Source organism: Polyodon spathula, chromosome 19 (assembly GCF_017654505.1).
Source record: "Polyodon spathula isolate WHYD16114869_AA chromosome 19, ASM1765450v1, whole genome shotgun sequence".
NCBI lineage: Eukaryota > Metazoa > Chordata > Actinopteri > Acipenseriformes > Polyodontidae > Polyodon > Polyodon spathula.
Window position 1 is genome coordinate 23,681,447 of NC_054552.1, and position 22,956 is coordinate 23,704,402.

Sequence of the window (22,956 nt, forward strand, 5' to 3'; positions counted from 1 at the left end):
CTCTTGTACACGCTGTGCAGATCTGCTGATCACTAACTTAAGAACGCTTCATTGTATATATTTTTACTGTCATGATGGTCGTGTGGTGTCGAGTTGGTGGGATACGTTATGATAATGAGTGTTTATTGCGTATGCGCCCTCCCATGCATATATATATTGGCAAGCATGTTGTTAAACTAGCTTGTATTTCAGAAGTATCACGCCCATAGCTATAAATCAACATCTACATCTAGGATAAGCGCCAGTCCACCTGATTTCGAGTCACTTCAATCCCATAACTCCCCGCGGTTCACAAAGAGACGCAGTTCTTATGTAGACCACCCTGTGTTTCGCTAGTGGAACATCTACTACTGTTCAATTGCATTCAATATCCTTTTGAGGGAGGTGCTTCTTTGGCAGAGTGACAGACATTAAGCAAGAAAGTACTAGGGATTGAGTAGAGGGTTTTTTAACTACTAGAAAGATAATGGCTGGAAACGCGTGGAGGTCAACGGTAAGAGACGTACAACACCATTCATCGGCAGTGCATTAACCGAATCTTTTAAATATGCTTTTTCGTAACGTATCAGAAAGTTAAGAGATGCTTTCCTGTGGCGTGAGAAACACCGGATGCTGTGATAAACACCCTGCAGAGGCCTTTGCGCGGTGCCCTTGATCTGAATAAATCCTATAGATACGGTATATCAGGATGTTCATTTTTTAGGAAACCGCTGCTATTGCAGGTAGTTGTGCTGCCGGAACTATGGCAAGGGCAAGTCGTTTGTCTGTAATGGTTGCCATCATGTGTACCTTATCATGTCGCAATGCTATGTTGGACACAGATTTTGCCTGTGTGAGCGTGTCTAGCAGCAACAATGTTATAAAATTACTTATCGGAGTTTTCACTGACATTTTTGCAGATTCAAAACCTGTTGGGGAAATATGGGTTATGGCTTGCTGGCAAGGAAAAACCGCAGCCCCAGGAAGTAAGGGATTTACTAAATGTCAAACTGGTAATTTAAGATTAGGAAAGATTCAGTACCGTATCCTTGTTTCATCAGGGTCACCAAGATGCCACCAATGCCAATTTAATTTACTGTTGAGCGTGTTTTGTGTGGATTGCTGTCACGTTTCAGCATAAATTGTGGTTGCTGCAAGAAAGAATTGTTTTTTATTCCAAGATCACCTATTTTGTTATTTTGAAGTATTTTTGTATCTGAAAAGACACTTATCTACTAACATTTTGAATGCACGTTAGAAAAAACAAGGTTTACCTTACCTTGGTCTGGTAACATTATATTGCAGTTTACAAATTGACATGGAAGGTAATAATATTAATACATATGCCAATATGCTTCTTCAGAGCAAAGCAGAGGATAAGCTTTTTTGAAGGTTAAACACCTAGTATTACCAAAAAAAAAAAAAAAAAGTTATCATTGCAAACCTATAGTACAGCCCTGGGTGCAAGCATCACCTGTGCCATCGCAAAACTATATTATTAGCCTGGGTGCAAAGCAATCACCTGTGCCATAACTAATTGGCTACAGTGCATTTTGGTAGTAAGCATAATAAACCCCAAGTTTTTTTTTTTTTTTTTAAATCCAAGTGTAGTATACATTACAAATAAATACCAGGTGAAGAAATGAGTAAAGGCACTGACTGAGAAAGGATATGGTTCTGAATTGCATTTATATATCTGTTTTTCATTGCCTCCCTGCTGGTTGTGCCAAGGATTAATCAACTTTCTTTGGGAAGAAATAAGAAGTCCTATAGATATATTGCTACATTATGTTAAGGCAATTTTAATTAATCGCGTGGCATAGTGTGAATTAAAAACATGTTATTGTATTTATAAACCACAACACACAAAAGATGAAAGCGTGGAATACCAGCAATAAAAAATTATTGAAACATAATCTTCAAACACCAGATTGACATTTTGTAATATGTTTGATATTAGTTTAATTGGAATGCCTCTAGATGGTTGTAATTCCATTTGATTAGAAACACAACATTGAATATCAAAAATGTGAACTTGTGTTCATGTGGGTGGGTCAACTGAAGACACTATGGCTGTGATGCATCGCCTGTACTTCAGATAAAAAAGGTTTCAAAGTTATAACTGTAGATTAATCCATGGTTGCCTTTTACAGAAAATACATCTTTTGCACAGTTAATGCATGACATATTTTAAGCAAAATAAATATTTTGTACATGCTGTTTGGGACCATCAAAAGCCTAGTTAAATAAATCTAAAGGTAGCAATTTGCTGCAAAGTTTCTTGATAAACTGCTCCATTTATTTTTAAACACAATTACTGAATTCATTTGTAAAAGTTTTTGATGGTCTTATAGTTGTGGCTTGTTGCAGATGCTTTTAGCTTCAGATTGATTTTGTCACTACTCTCTCTGCCTCTTTTATTCATGATTAGCAGTTTATTTGAAATGTGTAAGAAGTCCCCTTTGTCTCCTTGTGTGATTCATGTAAAATGAAATTTTCACTGCACTTCAGTGCACGTATGCATTTGATACATTTTAAATTTACAGTTGCTTTTACAGACAAGATTCCACAGCAGCTTCTGTATTGCATTTGTAGGTACAGTACTGTAAATTACCTGGTCAGTTTCCACCAATGCAGACCCATTTAGACAGATTCTTTTGGAATAGTGCAATGCAGTGGCAGGAAGAGGCCATTGGCAGTCATGGCAATCCCAGACTTGTATAGCTGTGATTATGAAGCTTAATGATCATAGAACTCAGTACTTATACTTTCATTATCCTAACCTACAAACAGATGGAGAAAAAGTAATTCACACCCTGGTAGAATATTTAAAATGTAATTTATGTATGCCTAACAAGACTTGAAGATTTTGTTTTTTAGGCATACTCTATTTAAAAAAAAAAAAAAAGGCTGAATTCTGTCCTTTTTATTTAGGTATCTCGTGTACTGGGAGCTGTGAAAAAGCAGACGTCAGCCACAAGGGGATTTGCTGGTGGGGTAAGTCACTTCTTTTCACTGTGTGTCAGTAGAACAACATTAGTTCTGCGACTTTCAGAAAGGTCATCTTTAAGACTGTCCAGAGGAGGGCTCTAGAAGTAGGAAGAGAGTGCATGTTAGATTTCTCAATCTGCTAGTATGTGTTATAAAGGGTAAAGCTTATTCCTGTTACTGTATTTTTTTCTTATTATTTTAGCTTAATGCCCTGACTAAATGCCACACAGGTTATTAGAGGGTCTTACCTAATAAGTATGTTTCATTCTTGTTTTATTTTGTTTTGTTTCTCTGTAGGTACAGACAGTTACCATTATCCCTGGAGATGGAATTGGACCAGAAATTTCCGATGCCGTTATAAAGATCTTTGATTCTGCTCAGGTAAAGAATAATTTCAAGAAAGAAGTCAAGATAAGGATTCAGTTAAAAAAATGCACAGTGATTTGAAGGGTTAAATTAAGGAACTCTAAAGCTTTTTAATCATTACCCAATAGTGTCTGTGATTTGGTGACCCAGAAAGTTCTGTCATATTATAAGTATATCTAATCCAAGGGTGAGGTATATTCCATTTCACAATTTTCTGAATGTACACAATAAATCCATAAACTCTTCTTGTCAGAGTGAACATGTTTCAACATTTTAAACACTTGGGTCACTCAGTTTTAATTGCATTTACTGTATATATAGGCAGCATGCTTGATATGTAAGATTGGTAGGCTCAAAGTTCTTATTGTTGATTGGATTCTATTCCACCTTTCGCACAGATGAATCCAGCTTTGTTTTGCTACAACACTAATTTAAAAAAAATGCCTTATGTATAGGCACTTGGAATTATTGTTTGTTTTATTTCGTACTGCACATCACAAACAATATACAAAAAAATTAAAAACAAAGCCTTAATATTGTACTGTTATCAAATATACACACGTATTGCACAATAGCACAAAGCAAATTAAATATGTACTTGCTGAAGTGGTTTTTATTTTAGCCAGGAGGCGTTCACGTGTGGCAGCAATGCACTAGCAAAAGCCACAGGGCAGTGACGTCAGCTCCCTAGCAACAAGCCTGTATGTTGGGAATTGATTCTTTCAATGCAGCAGGTTTGTGCATTTGAGGAAGACTCGTGAAATTAATTTGAGACTCAAGTTGATGAGAAGCAATTACCCTCCGCTGTATGAATTAAAACGGTGTGCTGCTTTTTAGAGGAGGTTGCGTAGTGGTTGTACAGTATTTGTTAGCCTATTTGTTTTTCTATGGGTCTCTTGCTATATCGCGGCCCTTGATATATAATGGATTTATATTGGGCCCGACACCCGCGATATATATAAAATATTTTAAGAATAAATAAATAAAAATAATCTATATATAGTAAGGTGGGATTGTGTTGCCAAGAACAAAGTAAAGAATGCCATGATTGTGTGGTGGCGGGGCTTGTCCCGATTCAAAGGTAAAATGAAAACTAACGGAACAACAAAACAATAAAGTAGATCATAAATGACTAATATGTAAACGTAAATCCTAGATCTTGTATCAGCAGTAGGGTCTTAAAGGTGGTGTATTTTTCATGGCTTTTTTTCTACTCAAGGTTCCAATTCATTGGGAGGAGCGGAATGTAACGGCTATTAAAGGACCAGGTGGAAAGTGGATGATTCCTCCAGAAGCTAAGGAATCTATGGATAAAAGCAAAATCGGATTGAAAGGTAGGGACATGGACTGACCGACCGCAAAGCCAATTACAAACAGATATTAACTTCATTTTATTGTAGTAAAATGTCTTTTAAATGCTCATATGAAACACCTTATACTATACCATATTTCTGACAAGATTCCGACTTTGGCATTTCTTGCTAATCCTTTTACATTGTGTCTTTGGACACAACTGCATTTTGTATTGGAGTATCATAAAGAAAAATTTTAAAAGTCTCCCAGTAATGGATTGAATTTATTTATGTTTTAAGGACCTTTGAAGACGCCGATTGCTGCGGGCCACCCATCGATGAATCTGCTGCTTCGTAAAACCTTTGACCTTTATGCAAATGTTCGTCCCTGTGTGTCGATCGAAGGCTACAAGACCCCCTACACTGATGTGGACCTAGTCACAATTCGAGAGAACACGGAGGGAGAATACAGTGGGATTGAACATGTGGTATGCATCATACAATATAGCAAGTTTTAGAATAGTTTCCTGTACCACTGAATCGTGAGTTGAATTGCTTTCCCTCTTCCATTCACTGCTATTAAAATAATATTTTAAGTGCAAAATGAATTAGAAAAGCACTATTTTTTTTTTTTTTTTTTTTTTAATAGAACTGACATTAAATATTTTTTATATCCTTAACAGTGGCTATACAGTATACTGTCGAAGTTACTAACATATCTTGTTTTATTTTTATTCCCATTTCAGATTGTTGATGGAGTGGTTCAGAGTATAAAACTGATTACTGAAAGTGCCAGCCAGCGTATAGCTCAGTTTGCATTTGAGTATGCCAGAAACAACCAAAGAAGCACAGTTACAGCTGTACACAAGGCTAACATTATGTAAGTGTCATTTTGACTTATTTTTCTAACCATTGCCTGTAGTATTTTACACTGTTCAGAAAATCAAGCAACTCAGCTTAAAAAACTATTCAGGGTTTGGTTAATGGTGTAAATCTTTTTTGTGCCACTAGTGAAATGCTTATATATTTCAGCTTTAACTCTGCACTTTTTTGCAGGCGCATGTCAGATGGTCTTTTTCTAAGAAAATGCCGGGACGTAGCTGAAAACTACAAAGATATTAAATTCACTGAAATGTACCTGGACACAGTATGTCTGAATGTGAGTATTATTAACTTTGTTATATTTCAATTTAGCGCATGTGAATTTAGCATTCATGAAAGGACAATGACATTGCCTACAATCAGGCACGATTCTGACCGTTGTAACGGGCTGTGTGACTCTGTCCTGTCCCGTGTAAGATGAGGTTAAACGCTCTAAAACCCTGAATGCAGATAAGCCTGGCTCTTCTGCATTGTGGTTAAGACGCTCACCTGCAGTGCACAGGGTTGTTAGTTTGTGCATAGTCTCTGCCTTGTTAAGCTGGCCCAATGAAACCTTTCATTTTGGGATTCAGTCTCCCAGGAAGAGGTTGCAACTTGAGGGCTCTAGATAATCGTTAGTGATTTTTTTTTTTTTTTTTTTTTTTTTTTTTTTAATAATTTTGTATTTACCACATGGATGGGGATGTATGTTCCCAATGTACTTGTTTTTTTGTCCCTTCTTACATGTTTTTTTATTCCTCTCTTAGATGGTGCAAGACCCAACTAGTTTTGATGTACTTGTAATGCCAAACTTGTATGGCGATATCCTCAGGTTAGTATAAAACACCTGCCACATCACTAAGGGTTATTCCGGTATCCCTCTATGGAACTAGAGGATCCTCAGTACGCATACTTTATGCAATTTTTTTTTAAACAGCAGTGAAAAGGTAAACTGAAGAGATTACTGCAATATATATTTTACATTACACATTTAAATGGAATGTTTAGAAACAATAGAAATAGAATTGCATGCATTGTTATTTAATACAATCAATTTAATAAGGGAACTGTAAGTATTTTCAGGAACACAGTATGTTAGCACACTAAAAATGTTGCTGAGATTTAGAAGGCCACTTGAGTAAAAAGCTAAATGAATTGGTCTTGGGTGTTAAAACGGCTTTTTTTATTGCAGTGATTTGTGTGCTGGCTTGATTGGAGGTCTTGGAGTGACACCCAGTGGTAACATTGGCGCCAACGGAGTTGCCATATTTGAATCGGTAGGTTGAAAAACCACAGATGGGCATCCTAAAAGGAATAGTGTATGTGAAATAGTATTTCACAGTTGGTGGAATTACGGTGGTCTTGCAGATCGTCAACTCAAAATTACACCTTGCATGCTTGAAAGCTGTAAAAAGGACTACAAGATGATAGTGCACATATACAAAGCCTATGAATGTCATATCTTGTATTTTTGGTGCATATCATACTGTGTAGTTTAACTTTGCATTCTGATTACAATGAAGCAGTTCTGTAAATGTCATTTTTGGTTTTGTTATTTGTAAATGAAATGCTGCAGTGATGTCCTGTACCTGCTGTTCTTTTAAAGGTGCATGGAACAGCCCCGGACATCGCAGGGAAGGATCTTGCTAACCCCACTGCTCTCCTATTGAGTGCTGTTATGATGCTGCGCCACATGGGACTCCACGACCATGCCAAGAAAATTGAGAAGGCCTGCTATGATACTATTGAGAGCGAAACAGTATGTCTTGGCTATTTTAGTTAAGACTTGCACTTCAGTTTTCTGATTGGTTGAAACTTGTATTAACACTGACTTTTTTTTTTTTCTCCTAGGTGCGGACCAAAGATCTTGGAGGAAATGCAAAGTGTTCAGAATTCACAAATGAAATCTGTCGCAGGGTACAGGATCAGGACTAAGATTCCTTGCTGCTTTTATTGGTAAAACCAGTTTGCTGGCTCACTTGTATCAATGCATGTCTATGGGTCTCTCATTTACAAATTCCACTATATATCTATGAAATAAGCAACTCCTGTGTGGACCTTTATTGAATGTGTCATTTTGTTTTGAACAGCAAAACAATCCTTGTCCTCATGCCTTTAATGGACTGTGACTGTCTGTTTTTTTTTTTTTATTGCCTACATATTCCTTATTTATTGACAAAGTACATTCTATATGCAATGCTTTTTGTAAAACTGTAGCTATGGTTGGTTCTTATGTCCATTAAACAGTGTTTTGAAACAAGCATTTGTTTCTATGAGTGATGTTTTTGACTCATACTTTTCATGTTTTTAACCCTTTTGGCCTTAAACATTAACCTAGGAGTAACTAAAGTAGCAATTTTGGACTATGTTAGCCAAGTTAACATGGTCTGCTAGCTTTTAAGGGAACTATCTTAGGGATGGGGTCGGGTTATACTGTTTATGCATTTAAAGTAAATTCAAACTTCAAAATTGAAATAATTGCTAAATACAGTAATCCATCGCGTATCCGCCCATCACATATCTACTAAATCTTTCTAAACAAGGGATTTGGGGGGAGCTCTCTAATAAAAGCTGAATCTCAAAATAATAATTGTGATATCGTAATTTTTACAGCTGTGTATAATGGTACTTAAAACGGGATTCATTATCCGACTTTGTACATATCCGCCCCTACTCTGGTCCCACCACAGTCGGATACTCGATGGATTACTGTACAGTGAAATAATTTCAAAAAGAGCACCACTGAGGCTGAGGGAACTGGTCCAAATATTGAGATGGTCAAATCTTTTGAATTGCAAGGTCTGTATAATCTGAAAGGGACTGACAGAGTGATCTTTTTATACACATACTGTAGTGCTTGTCCAAAGAATTAAGTTCTCAATACTCTCCTACCAGTAAGTGGCTACGTGTAAGTGGTAGTCATTTCTCGTCTCGTTCCAGTATCAAACAAGCGGCAGTTAGTTCAATCTGCAGCCTGCAATCAAATCTGCAATAAGATATTACACAAAAGTAATTTCACCTGTTTGTATAACTGTTATTTCTAAGTGAATTTGCCAATCTCCAATATTTCACTGAGATTCTAATATATTTTCTGATTTCATGTTCAACCAGAAATCTTGCATTGGTTGCTCATTAGGTAATCTCCACTGTGTGTAAATTAGAGAGATCAAGTTCTTAGAGCCTGCAATCCCAATTGTACTGAGTCCCAGCTGAAGTCAAATTTCCATCTGCTGCCTGTGGAAATGAACAAATCTGATTTCAAACTGCTTTCAAGTCAATCCCAGTGACAAATGGAAGTTTATCCTAATTGTGATCAGGATTATTACTCACAGCTTTCCACATGCATTACAACATTATACTAACTAGTTAATGACTCAAAAGAAAAATGTGTGTGTAATTTGAAATTAATTATAGTTGTAATGCATGTGTCATCTTCTCCATTTTGCTAAAATCTTTAAGGATGAACTTTTAAGCACAATATGGTCAGTACAGCAATTTATCAGTTTTATTGACTCAAGTGGGTTTGCTAAATTTTTTATCTAGCAGTCTAACAAGTCAAACACAATGTTAGAAAGTGTTAGGAGTATATCTATTCACCAGGTATACCCTTATTGTGGCTATGAACCCAGGAAAATAATTGACCTCCCAGATATAAGAAGCTTATGCAATTTCACATTTATTAATAAGAATTCTTAATCCATAGTGTTTATAATGTTACATCTTCTAGAATGATGCCTGCAGTCTTTCTGGAACATTAGGAAGGGGTGTGTTCTCCCACAATGGAAAGTCCCAACGAGACTTTTCTTCTGAGCATGTTTTGTCCCTTGTTGCTTATGACTGATGTGATAGATTCTTGGGGAAGCTGGAGAGTGTCTGGTCATGATACAAAGCTGCCGTTTAGCCACCAGAAGCATCTATTTTTAAGAGCATGCTACCATACATCACAACAAGCAGATCGTTATGTTTTAATTAGTGATGGCATCAAAGTTTTTTGCTGGCTGGTTTCACAGACCCCATTAATGCTACTCTTGGTCTACCTTACATAAGGTAACATTAGGTAATCCAATAGTGGTGCTAATCTGGGTCTGGGAACTCAGTCATTGGCGTTTACAACGTGTGTACCGTATAATAATCAAAAATACGAGATTGTAGAATTTTGTTAGATGAATGGAGATCTCTTAAAGTTAAGGGTAATGTAAGAGTCAGGTTAATGTTAAAACTAATATTTTGATCTATAAGACAACATAAATCAACAAAGTGCCAGCATTGCAGATGGAGGTACTAATCAATAAAGCTGTTTAATACAGACATTTTCTTCCAATTCAAAGGTTTTTGTCTAATGTACTTCTACTGTAATACAAAATATAAAAATTGGGACTATGTGGTAAGCAGCTGTTATTTTAGACATATCATAATTTAACTGTCATATGCTAATACTGTGTTAAACTTTGCATATACAATTACATTAAATTTGAAACTATCTACCAGATTCAGTACAACAAGCTAAGATTTCAGTTGGAAAAAGTATATATATATTTTTTTTTTTTACTTAATGTAGAAACTCTCAATTTCATTACTGTACATCTGAAGAACTGACAGTCTCCGGAGCTTCATCGTGGGACCTAAAAACAAATAAAGACACAAACTTAGCTGAGTCTGGTAATCAGTGTGGTGCAGGTTGAAGCGCACAATTCTTCACTTACGCGCTTTGGTGGATATCGTATACCGCTGCAACTTATTTCCTTACCAAGTTCTCCACCCAGGATAGAAAAATCCTTCTTCAGGACCGTCCATTTCTGAATGCGCTGAGCGTTAGAAGCGGCTGCCCTGTTGACTCTGGCAATGCCTTCTTGAATGGCCTTGTACACAGCTTTGTCTTTCCCTCCAATTATATCAGACACTTTAGTGGCTTGACTGCCCACCTGCTGGCAAAACGCGATTGCTTCAAGGCTCAATTCATCGGTGGGCTCTGCTGTCTCCGGGTTGCAGATGCACTTAAGATCCAAACAGAGAAAGCATTCAATAATATCCTTGACCCGCTGCCATTGTAAGTATGTACCGTTATAATGCAGCACAGGGCTGTCTGTCATGGCATCTCAATGAGTCCCGTTTCTAGATATTGTGCAGTAGGATTACACTTCATTTAGGATTAAATCTGAATTATGGCGCTGCTAGTATCTTTTAAAAGGTAACAAAACAAGAAGATATTTTTTTGGCATTTTACGCAGTGTTAGCATTAGAACACCTGTGTGTATTACACTATGTAACACAATTTTTGTTCCTGGGTAGTAAGTGTTATTTCCTAATTGCTTATGCCTCAAAAGTATAGAACATGGCTATTATTCCCCACAAACTTTGCTTTTGTGACCAGGACAGTGATATTTCAAAATATCACTATTTCCAATGGGAAAATGGACAAATGTGTGTCTTTTCGTTCACATAAAGTCAGAAAAAAAAACATATGAATCCAAATTAACATGTATTTATACTAAAGTAATACAAGATGACTACAAAAGATTTAGAAGTGAGTAGTTTTTCGAGATTTACAATTATACTGTATTAAGAAATAATACTACCAAGGAACAAAAAAAAATAAATTTTTGTTACAGTGTTATTGCTGAAACGAAGACATACTTTTCTTATACTTTTACCTTAGACTTATGTTTTGAAGCTACAGATGATTTACCTTTAAAGTAAGCAGCATTGATAGGAATTTCCTTTTGTCCCCTACCAGCATGGCACAGCTAATAATGGGGAGCTCCTTTTTCACAAGGTCTTCAATTGGCACTGGAGCAACGTTTTCACCGCCCGAAGTGATGATCAGCTCTACATGCCAAACACATTACAAGACAAAACACGTTTGTAACACCAAGACCTGTCATCATACAACCTCCTCAACATAAAAACATATTATACAATAGTCTCAGCTGAGACCACTAAATACAGGAAATAGCTGAATTCAAGGAGTAATAACCATTAAGAGTTCTTGCCTCTCACTAGCATAACAACATTCATGCGGGGCCTTTATTAGTTTAACAACGATGTTAACAGTGTAAGTTTGATGAAAGTACTTTGTTTGCCTTCCTCATTTACTTCCTGTGTTACAGATAATGTGAAGCCATACCCTGTCCCTAGTTTTTTACTTAATACATGGCACATGTGTAAGGCTACCGTGGGGTCCTATTACCTGTAACACAGGAAGCAGATTTGTAGGGCCCTATTTTTAAGTGGAAATGGTGTAAACTAGCAAGATTCTACCCAGAGCACTGAAACCAAGTTGTTTCCAGCTTGTTTTACTGTGAATCCCTCTCAGAAAATGTTGCTTTGCTTCAAAATAGGCCTGAATGTTGTGGCAGAAAAAAAACAAGGAATAATGTTGTGTGGGTGATACTGTGGGGTTTCTTGTTCAGCTATTGGCTGGAATGGTACCTTTTATCCTTCCTGTGATGTAAAAAAATCCATCTTTGTCTGTTTTGCCCAAATCCCCTGAATGCAGCCAGCCCTCTTCATCAAACGCCTCTTTAGTTTTCTCCTCCATGTTTAAATAACCCATGAAGACGTTTCGTCCCCAGCAGCAGACTTCACCATTCCCTTCTGGGTCTTTATCAACCAGCTTAAACTTGCACCCAGGTACTACCTTTCCACAGCTGCATAGAACAAACAAAGACAAGAGTACTTCTATCTGTCTCTGTAGACTGAAATAAACATTTCATATGTAGCTTGGGCTGTCTTTTTGCTTATGGAAATCAATCTTCAAGTTATCGTACTGCCACAAATTTACTGCATGGGTGTCTCACTTCGCACACAACAAGAACAGAAACAATAAATGCCAGATTACAATATAAATCCTTCCCAAGGTACAGGGAAAGTGAGAAACTGTCAAGCTTCAAATTACATTTGAATACTTTTTTTACTGATCTATTACATTTTTATTATGGTTGCAATTATTCTGAATCGTTCTTATTGCAATGACTCAAATTTTGTTTTGTTTTCATATGGTGCTGTGCTCAGGTGCTTTGGCCTGAGATCTGCTCTTCAATTCTAGTTGTCAGACATATACATATGTTAGAAAGCACCATTGCCATCTGGTGAACACTTACTGTGGATCAAGTTTCCTTCTGTAAAATTCAAAGCATGCTGTAAATACACTTTGACCGATTTAGTCTGTGTTACATATGTTTTTTTGGCAAAGACTGACCTAAAAGCACATTTACATAGACAAAACAAAACAAAAACAAAACAAAAAAAAATTCCTGCTTTAAGAACCACCTAGAACAGGGGTCTCCAACCCTGGTCTTGGAGAGCTACTATGGCTGCTGGTTTTCATTTCAACCAATCTCTCAGTTACTTAATTGAATCAATTATCAGCTTAATTAGTCAGGATTAACAGCTGTTCCAGATCTTTAGCCACTGATGATGTAAAGACACCTATAAAACCTGCTGGATAGGGGCTCTCCAGGACTAGGGTTGGAGACCCCTGACCTAGAACAACAGAGGCCTCCAATCCTGGTCCTGGAGGGCCAATGTCCCTCCTGGTTTTTGTTCCAACTGTACCCTAAATGACTTAATTGGATCAATTAAGTGCTCATTAGAAGCTTACTTTGTCAAATTAAGTAATTTAGGGTACAGTTGGAACAAAAACCAGGGGGACACCGGCCTTCCAGGATCAGGATTGGAGAGCCCTGACCTAGAATAATTGAAAACATCATAACATGTTAAGACAGGGTTTCCCAATCCTGGTCCTGGTTCAGTTAAGTAATTGAGAACTCAGTGGGAATGAAAATCAACAGACACAAGGGTCCCCCAGGATCAGGATTGAGAAGCACTGTGTTAAGAAACTATGAAAAAATACTCGAAAGATATGCATGGTTATGTGTAACTGTGTTATTGACATTTTACTAACTAGTCTTACTGATTTACATTTTGCTTTTTATAGAGAGAATCTGTTATCCAATACTTTGAATCCCACCAAACAATGTGTGTGACGCCATACCATGCCAGTGTACTACAATAAGTCCTCTGCCAGTTCTACAAACGCACCTCTGTAGCCTGTAAACGTTTGGTCCTGACATGAAGTGTGGGCCGGTCGTCTCGCTCATTCCGTACCCCTCATACAGGAAGATGTTGAGTCCCAGGAAGAACTCGAGAGTTTCTCGTGTGATCGGCGCTGCTCCCGAGAAGTACTTCACACAGTGTGAGAAACCCAGCTCAGCGCGGACCGCTCCTAACACCAAGTAATCAGCCAGCGTGAACAGAAAGGGTTTGGCTTCATCCCTGAGAAATAAACAAACACGAAGGGGAATAATGCCGCTGCATAACGGATTGGCCACCACTAGCATAACCTGTTGAGAATGTACAGTTAGTACAAATCCCATGGTCTACAATAAAAAAAGTGTACACTCACTTGTTGGCCCAGTTCAGGTTGGCTTCTAAGCTGACAGATGTGGCCCATGTTAATGCTTTCTTTTTCAGAAACCCAGCCTGAGCTGTCACCTCTTTTATCTTCTCCATTATTTTCTCCCACACGCGTGGGACTCCCATGTGTGAAGTAGGGCAAGCCTCTTTCAACGTATTGATTAGGCTTCCCTAGAACACATTAAGAAAAGTTCCAAATTAAAGAAGCATGTATTTGATGCAGTGTGTTTCAGGATAAAATGAGTGTAACATCTCCAAGTCAGTGCTACAGATTTAAAAATTTGAAATGGTACCTAATCATGTGTTGCAGTTCAAACTAACTCCAGTGGTAATAGTGTTGTATTTAAAATATGCTTCCAGATTTTAATTAAACCACTGGATATAGGAAATACTGTATAGCACAGACTAGATTAGCCAAGCAAACAACAAAGAAAATCAATTTAAACTCATTGACTGGCATACAGCATATTCATATCGCATATCCATACAGTACCTTCAAAGCATCAGGCTGTGCAAAATACACCAGTTCCCCCCACTGGATACCAGTCCACAGATCGTAAAGCTGAGCTGCAATGTGACTGAGAGGGAGGTAGCTCACGATGGATTCCTGCTTTATCTCTCCTGGCTCTATGCCTCCTACTCTGCTGGCATGGGCTGCTGTCCATGTAATCTGAAAATAGTAGCAATGGTACCATAGCACAGTATGTGAACTGATAGAACGGTACCACAGCTGTAAAATCTTCACATTTTCATATAAAGTGTCCAGCATTCCAGCGCTATGCCACCATATCAATTAGATGAACATTTTGCAAATAACTCAAACATGTCTTCTCTCTAGGTACAGCTGGTAAAACCAAAGTGTTACCATGAACATGTCCCCCTGCAACACTGTCCCTAGTGGAGGTAATAAATCCACCAAGGTTGCTAGGATAATGTTAAATAATGCAATTCTTTTACATTGTCATGGCTGAGCATCACTCCTTTAGGTGCCCCCGCAGTCCCAGATGTGTAAATTAGCACACAGCATTGATTTGGTTTTTGGCTGCTAATGATATCATCAAGCTGTTTTTCAGAAACATCAGATCCCAGCTCCATGAACTCCTCCCACTGTTAAACAAATGAAAAGAAAATGTAAAAGATGAACCAACAATCAAGCCAATAGCACACAATATTTATTCAACGCAATATTGAAAATGTCAAATACATGTGCAGTGATAAGTGACCCATTATTACATTTTACAATGCAGTAAATAGGCTAGCAAAGCAATGTTATACAAGCATAGTAAAGTCTAGTGAATGCAAGGCAAATTAATACAAAATTAAATATATAAAATTAATTTTAATTATTAGTTGTTTTTTTTTTTTTTTTTTTTATCTAAATGGCTCTAGGTTTTGTTGCTCCAATATTGAGTTATGATAATATTTTTTTTTCATATCTGTTTTTACTTGACTTTCAGCTTATCTGGAGAATCCTGTGTGCCGAGACAACTTGAACAAACTTCAACAAACAAATCGGCAGACTATCTTCCAGTATGCATAATCAATGCCAGGCCTGTACTTGTGTCCACTGAAAAGAACAATCACTATTTACACTACTGTAGGTGCTGCATAAAAATGTGCAAAGCCTGAATGATTGCGGAAACTGGTCCAGAAACAATAAGACTATAAAATCAATAGATGGTTGCATTGTTCCATTGCAGGGGAATACGTTTGTAAAGGTGAGCAAAATCTTATATAGCTAATACACAGAAACCTGCTACTGGCTTCAACTCATTTGTTATCTGAAACTATGAATTATACTAACAGGAAGCCAGACAGTATTGTTAGACACAAAAAGCAGACATGTACACTACCAGTACATATTTTTCGATTCTCTATAATAGATTAGCACTGACAGATCCTACTTATTTTATACCGTTTGCATTAATGTTAAATGTATTCCCTGTGTAATATCCTTATGTGCGTATTTGTTCTAATTCTATATTGTTGGCTCTGTTTAGATCATTAATTACTGTATCAGTCATGACTCCAGGTTTGACAGGTAAAATTATTACTACTTCAGGGTCTGGATGGAGGTTTAATTGGTTCAATTAAACAATTTAGAACAGGGTTGTAACAAAGACCAGGACTGGATGAACCAACTTCGGCCACCCCAGGTATACAGGAACACAGTTTCAGAGTATCCTACTTGAGAACTCTGGAAAGCATTAGATTAAAGCTTGACTTACTGAGTACAGGTTGGGGTGTCTCTCTTGTAATGGACCACTGTATTGTACAATGGCTTTCAAATGGGGCAGCCTGTCTTGGATCTGAAAAGACAACAACAAAAGTAGTTGAGGATGCTGCTACCATGGCATACTGTGCAAAAAAACAGAAGGTGTGCAATACATGGACAAGCGTATTTCATATATTATACTTAAGAGATACCTGGCTTTCAGATAGACAAAACCCAAGAGACACCTGCTGGTTTCAACTGCACTTGATGCATCCTCTAGTTATAGGTCTGATATCACAAAGTGCTGGCTAGCTTCAACTGAATCAGCCACTCAACTATAGGTTACTATGCTATGGTGTCAATGGAATCCTTTGTGATTTCCCTGTGTATTAAAAGTGGGTAGTATCCTCTAAGGATGACTGCACTTAGGTCCACCACTGTTTAGATCAGTACATTACACCATTATCGTGCCCTGTGTTTGATTGTCTCTTCTTTGTAATCAAAATAATCAATAATGATCGTTCAAGCCCTCCTATTAAATACAGAGAAAAAGTCACAATTTGCTTCATTTAATTATAATGACCTATAAGAAAACGATCCTGCTTTAGGTAAATGCAGTTGTAATTGATACTACAATGACCAGTATTCAGGTATGCACTCTACTCACATGGTTTTAGGGTCTAAAATCTGCCTTTGCGAGTAAGATGAGCTCCGCCTACCTGCAAGATTTTTTCTAGCTGTTTTTGGTTCTCAACTACGATGATGTTTGCTTTGCAGTTGTGGGCAACATAGTGACATGCTTCTGGAGAGTTGGTTGTGTAGATTCCAGACACAATGCCCCTGTAAAGAGAAACAGATGCCTATTAACATCAAATGGACTGCACATTTCAGACATCAATTCAATGAAACACTGACAGCTAAATGTACAGTAAATATTGTCTTTGCACACTTGTCAACAGTAACTGCTCTGTTTGAAGGAAAATAGTTCTGTAAATCTTACCTGTTGTGCACTTAGAATAATTCTCAATGTGCAGTTTTGAAAGAAGCCCATGTAACCATAAACCAGGTTAAAGAAAGTTGACAATTTTCTTAATCTTACTATCAATAAGTCTAATTCCACCTCAGCAGTGTCTTTGTGGTCAAAGCAGACTACTGGCTGCTAGGCATGTCAGACAATAGGAAAGCATTTCGTTGGTTAAGACATTGCAGAGGTCCAGGTGAAATGACCCTACAGAAAACTAGGCTTGCAAAGAAGATTTCTTTAACCTTGTGGAGGACATGTCTGTTTAGGGACCGACAGTGCACAACACGTCAAATGTATTTGGTTTATTTTGTTCTACACAAGAGCAGGTTCTTACCCAGCAAATATAGCTCCAATTGCTGAAATAAACCACTCTGCAGAGTTGAATCCCAGGATCCCAACACCGTGGAACCGTTCCAAACGAAGCTATATTCAGAAAAACACTAGACAGTTAAACCTAAAAACTAGATTTCATAGCATCTGCTGGTTCTGCTGTACTTTGTTGAGAGCTCCATTTCCCTGCACTTATTCTCAAGGACCACAGGAAGCTAAGGCTACACAACATTATACCAACAATATTAAACTACAATCACCACCAAGGGCTGGCAATAGTTGAGGTAAAGATAGTTGAATGGGTCGACTATTCGCCACTTTTCAAAAAATGAATAAATAATGTATTTGATAATGCTGCTCAGTTTGTGACTATACTGTTTCATAACACTTTGCTGTTTGTGCACTATATTTTTTAAGTAGTTTTAAAAACTATTAATGCTCCTAAATGTCATTTATATCTTAATGGTTTGCAGTCACAACTTCATATCCGTCCATTTGAAACTGCACACCTCACAGTGACATGTGATTAGTCGACTGACAGTTTCTAAGATGTACTGACGCTTTTCTATTCCGCTATTGCACCTGAAAGGCCAGGCACCAGAGCCAAGAAAATCAAAATGATGTGATAAATGTCAGCTGTTTCTACTGTCTGATCAGATGTTGTTTTTAAACCAGGAGCTGTCCTGACTCAAATGCTCTTCGAACTGACTTGGACGCAAGTGTCAGTGAATTGGTGACGACACACTGTCGATGTTTTTAAATTAAAAAACACACTTACCTTTAAAAAACTTTTAGCTGCTCTCCTGCAAAGCTGATAATACTCTGAAAAGGTGATCTTCTCCAGTTTGTCATTCTTCTTGCTAGCTAATGCGCACAGGGTCTTGTACTTTTCCTCAGATGCTTTGAACATCTGATGAACTGTGATTGGTGTCTGTGGACAGGACTCGTCTGTTCTGAGCAGCACCGAGCCATCAGCAAGCGTGCTCCAGAGTGAATCGGCAGGGGCCAGATTCGCTGGACTGGATACCATCGAGTCTGTGGTTTTATCAGCCTCACATTCTTGAAAAAAGAAACATACACACACACACACACACACACACATAAAGGATATAATATGAAATATATATATATATATATTATATATATATATATATTATATATATATATAGGAAAATGGAAGTCATGCTGTTTGCAATCAGTGATTCTTTTTGCAGTTATTCAAATATTGTATCTTTTTTTTTTTATATATACAATCTATGTTGAGGGAGCCGGCTCTCTTTCACCATAGACAAATATAACACAGGCTAGATTAGCAAAGTGTCTGTTTAGGTTTCATTTCTAGCACTGTCTAATGAATAATGAATTCAGTTTATTTTTATATTACTGTTAATAGGCACTACCTAGGTTTCCCTCCAAAGCATTTATTATCTGACGTATAAACATTACAACATGCAATACAAATATTGCAAAATCCATTGTAAACTCTCAGAGGTGAAACTATAAGAAAATATTGAGAATTTGGAGATAAGCACTGTTTTAAAAATATGGATTTTCGATTGCAGTAAAGCATTTCTGCTTTTGAATGTTTCTTACCGTTTTTCCTCCCAATCAAATAGACCCCTTTATGCCACACTTATTATGTACATCTTATGAGAGCGAAATGGTGAAGTGAAATGCACTATTAAGATCTGGAAATCCTTAGACAATTAACTTAGCCTAAACAACGTTACCACAAGCTCAAAGAAGCTAAACATGTAGAGCCTCCACAATGTTTCAGGAACCCTGTGCTGAATTAATGGTGAGGAAATTGTATTAAGACTAGAGTGAATTCAGCCAGAAGTAAGGCGAAGATAGACCATTGATGAAATATGCCAGCACGATTTTAAAATAGCTACAATAAATTGCCACCTGATTGTACTCCATTGGGAGCGATGATAACCAATGTTACACTGTAACATCTAATACAATCCTATTAATTACATCATACAGGATTTAAACTCAAATGAAATATTCTTGAAAAGCAGAATCTTACAGTGGCTCATTCAAACAAATGGGGGAAAACAATAAGGGATCTCAATGCAATAAAATTCCATTGAACACCATTATAATGCCAGTGCATTACTCCGAATAAATATTTGAAGCAGTATTATCAGGACAAACATGGATATTACCATGAACTAAGAATTAAGATATGAGGGCATTAGTCTGGTGCTTGACCGCTACCAAGCAAACATGTTCAACTATCAAGGTAATACCCAATAATCAGGGTTTTATATTAGCAACCAGTAAACAGTGCCTTTGCTGTTATTTTACATGTTAACCCTTTCAGTTGATCTTTTAAATGTCACGTTTGTGCCCTGGAATTGTGCTGATTGGTGGATAAAAGTTCAGAGATTTCAAATCATGATCATTATACTAAAATATGAAAGTTATGTAAGTTACCACTGCAGCTGCCCTTGTGCTAATGTTACCTCTGAGTTCTAATGTAGTGTCACTGCATTCCCATTGAAGATTGTTTGGTAAGCCCATTGAGGTCTCACTCACTTAGCCACAGATAGTAAACCAGTATTTGCAAAGGCCTACTCACCTGACTCATCCCCCATAGCCTGTTTGTTACTCCCACTGTTACAGTTTGACATATGTTCTGTATTCAGGTATAGTGTGGATCCCTCTGAAGCTGACAAGAGACTGAAAGATAATTATACATTTAGCAAGGCAGCGCAGATTCACTGTGTGAAGACACCATGCTTCACTTTTCCAAACTGAACTTCAAAAGTTGGCACTAAAGCTGAACCCGAGGGGGTCACATGGTGGAGTTCAGAAGCATTGTTTGTTTGGAACAAGGCTGGGCTTTGGAAAATGCCCTGAAGCCACATGGTTTTGTCAGAGGGAGTTCACAAACGAATAGGCTTAGAGCTTCCGACAACACGTTGCCAAGCACGATTTTTTTCAGAAACTGTGTTCATTTCCTCTGCACAGAATACTAAAACAAAAATGTCCATTAAATAACAATGAACTTGTTTTGCACTTGTTTGGAGATGAACAGTCTTCTTCATTACATTAAAATACTGTGACCGTGTGTACCATACCATATGCAGTAACAAATATATAAGATAATACAGAACAATAATATATACATATCTGTCCACTTTGTATACACAATGGTGGGGCAATCAAACAAGTTCAATGAAAGCTGAGTTCAGTTAAATTTACAGAAAAATGATACTAGCGCCCCAATCTGAATGACTGTAATGTAGACACCCAAAAGGTAAAAAAATAAAATCGATTACAATGACATTGAAAGTTTCTCATCATTTTTTTTTCACAGCAAGCCTATTCGGAGCTAGTGTGCCAAATGTGTCCCTGCAAATCACCTCATTTCAATTGAAGGTTTGCACACTATACAAATGAAACTACAGACTCCGTATTTATTATTCACAGTGGAATTGGCTGCAGACCCACAACACAAACAAAGGCTTCTCTGTATGTTTAAAAAGTTCTGTTGAACTACTTTGCATCCCATGATTGGTCAGGGATCTTGAACATAAAGAACAGGAAAAAAATCATTGTTTTGTAGTGTAAGTGTAAAGGTTTTACTTTGTTACCCCAGGAAGATTGATGCACAGAAATGATGTGAAAATTAAACCATTAAAGATGACGCTTTTACATTATGTTTAAAGATGGTTAATATACACTGCTGTGCAAAAGTCTTAGACATGTTGCATTTTTCTACTCTGATGCATTATGAGCATCAACAATTTACTCAAAGCCTCCACTAGTGTTTTCTACTATTACAACAACCTTGACTTGCATAAAGAAGGAAAAACACTGAGTGAAATAGCTCGCATCACTTGATTTTCAAGGTGTGGTATCCGAAGCATAATCAACAAGTACAGAGAAATATCATCTGTAATTGACAAACCCAGGACTGGAAGACCCCAAAAGCTGTCTAACAAGGATGAGCAATACTTGAAGGTAATATCCTTAACGAATAGAAAGAAGACAAGCATTAAACTGACAACAGAAATTGCAGAAGGCACAGGTGTCGTTGTCCATCCATAAACAGTACAAAGCACCTTTGACCATTGTTCCATAGTCCAATTTCTGTGTTCTTGTGAATATTTTAGCCTTTTAGTCTTGTTCCCCTTTCTCAACAGAGATATTCTTACTGCAACACATCCTTTAAGTCCTGATTGCAAGAGTGACCTTCGCACTGTTGATTTGATGGACAATGACACCTGTGACTTCTGCCAGTTCTGTTGTCAATTCAATGCTTGTCTTCTTTTTATTCCTTAAGGATATTATCTTGTTAGACAGCTTTTTGGGTCTTCCAGTCCTGGGTTTGTCAATTAAAGATGATGTTTCTCTGTACTTGTTGATTACACCGTGTAATAATTTTTTTTTTTTTTGTTCCTGGGTAGTAAATGTTTTTTCCTATTGCTTATGCCTCAAAAGTATAGAAAATGGCTATTATTCCCCACAAACTTTGCTTTTGTGACCAGGACAGTGATATTTCAAAATATCACTATTTCCAATGGGAAAATGGACAAATGTGTGTCTTTTCGTTCACATAAAGTCAGAAAAAAAAACATATGAATCCAAATTAACATGTATTTATACTAAAGTAATACAAAGATGACTACAAAAGATTTAGAAGTGAGTAGTTTTTTGAGATTTACGTTTATACTGTATTTATTGTGTTACATAGTGTTATGCTTTGGATATCACACCTTGAAATATATATATTTGATAACATACATAACATCTGCATCAAATTAAAAAAAATTATATGATTGTTAAGCACTATTCTAATTCAATAAGCAATGGTATATAAGTATAATAATAAGTATTTTCTACAAAAAAAGACCCATACAGACGACATGATACAGTACTAGATGTAAAACTAGACTCCATACACAGTGTGAAAAAAGGGAGTTATTGAAAAGAAAAACAAATTAAAGAAAACATTTGTATCGTGGATTAAAATAAATTCAAAAATCTTTTATAAGCATCAGTGTTACTAACAACAACAAAAAAGCTCACTTAAAATCATTGAATGAACTCACCCTTAAAGACAATGTGATTATCTCTAAAGGCTGTCTAACTTCAACCACACTCCCACAATAAAGCTAAACAAACTGAATACAGACAATAAAACAAAGTAAACTGCCTTCAGCAAGGTGGCTATGAGCATCTTCTTACCTGTTTCCAATGTTTTGTGCTGAAGCTGTGTGGTTTTCATTACAGTCCTCGTTCTTGATTGTCTCACTGCTACAAGGCGTGATGACTGGCAAGGGAAAGCTTCCTAAACCATGGAGTATAATGAAATGCCTGGGAATGAATAGGCCTGGGAGTCTGCTTCTGGCATGAGTTAGAACGGTAAATAATGTGTGCCAACAAAGGATAAAGGAACATAGGAAGTGTCATACAACACAGCTTTTTACATTCTGGTGGAGTATGTGATGAATGCACAAAACACCCAT

The 22,956-nt window shown here is 37.1% G+C and overlaps 2 protein-coding genes across 3 annotated transcripts; one reads left to right on the forward strand and one right to left on the reverse strand.

The window, feature by feature from the left end:
• Nucleotides 1-287: 287 nt before the first annotated feature.
• Nucleotides 288-7,750, forward strand: LOC121294783 (isocitrate dehydrogenase [NAD] subunit alpha, mitochondrial-like). 2 transcript variants are annotated; one of them, XM_041218863.1, is made up of 12 exons: nt 288-493; nt 900-965; nt 2,914-2,976; nt 3,268-3,351; nt 4,556-4,670; nt 4,929-5,116; nt 5,375-5,508; nt 5,685-5,787; nt 6,257-6,321; nt 6,682-6,766; nt 7,096-7,248; nt 7,341-7,750. In XM_041218863.1, the coding sequence occupies exons 1-12, from the start codon at nt 467-469 to the stop codon at nt 7,422-7,424; spliced, it is 1,167 nt and encodes a 388-aa protein (XP_041074797.1). In that variant the 5' UTR covers nt 288-466; the 3' UTR covers nt 7,425-7,750. The 2 variants fall into 2 exon arrangements, with proteins under 2 accessions (XP_041074797.1, XP_041074798.1); XM_041218864.1 differs by lacking the exon at nt 900-965 and having other exon boundaries at nt 289-493.
• A 1,448-nt stretch (nt 7,751-9,198) lies between these two features.
• On the reverse strand, nt 9,199-22,782 carry acsbg1 (acyl-CoA synthetase bubblegum family member 1). The gene is made up of 14 exons (XM_041218861.1): nt 22,676-22,782; nt 20,061-20,161; nt 18,252-18,532; nt 17,478-17,566; nt 16,839-16,959; nt 16,133-16,213; nt 14,862-15,011; nt 14,398-14,574; nt 13,894-14,075; nt 13,530-13,763; nt 11,919-12,136; nt 11,176-11,315; nt 10,237-10,483; nt 9,199-10,111 (listed from the first exon to the last, which is right to left on the reverse strand). The coding sequence occupies exons 2-14, from the start codon at nt 20,110-20,112 to the stop codon at nt 10,035-10,037; spliced, it is 2,049 nt and encodes a 682-aa protein (XP_041074795.1). The 5' UTR covers nt 20,113-20,161; nt 22,676-22,782; the 3' UTR covers nt 9,199-10,034.
• Between the last annotated feature and the right edge of the window lie 174 nt (nt 22,783-22,956).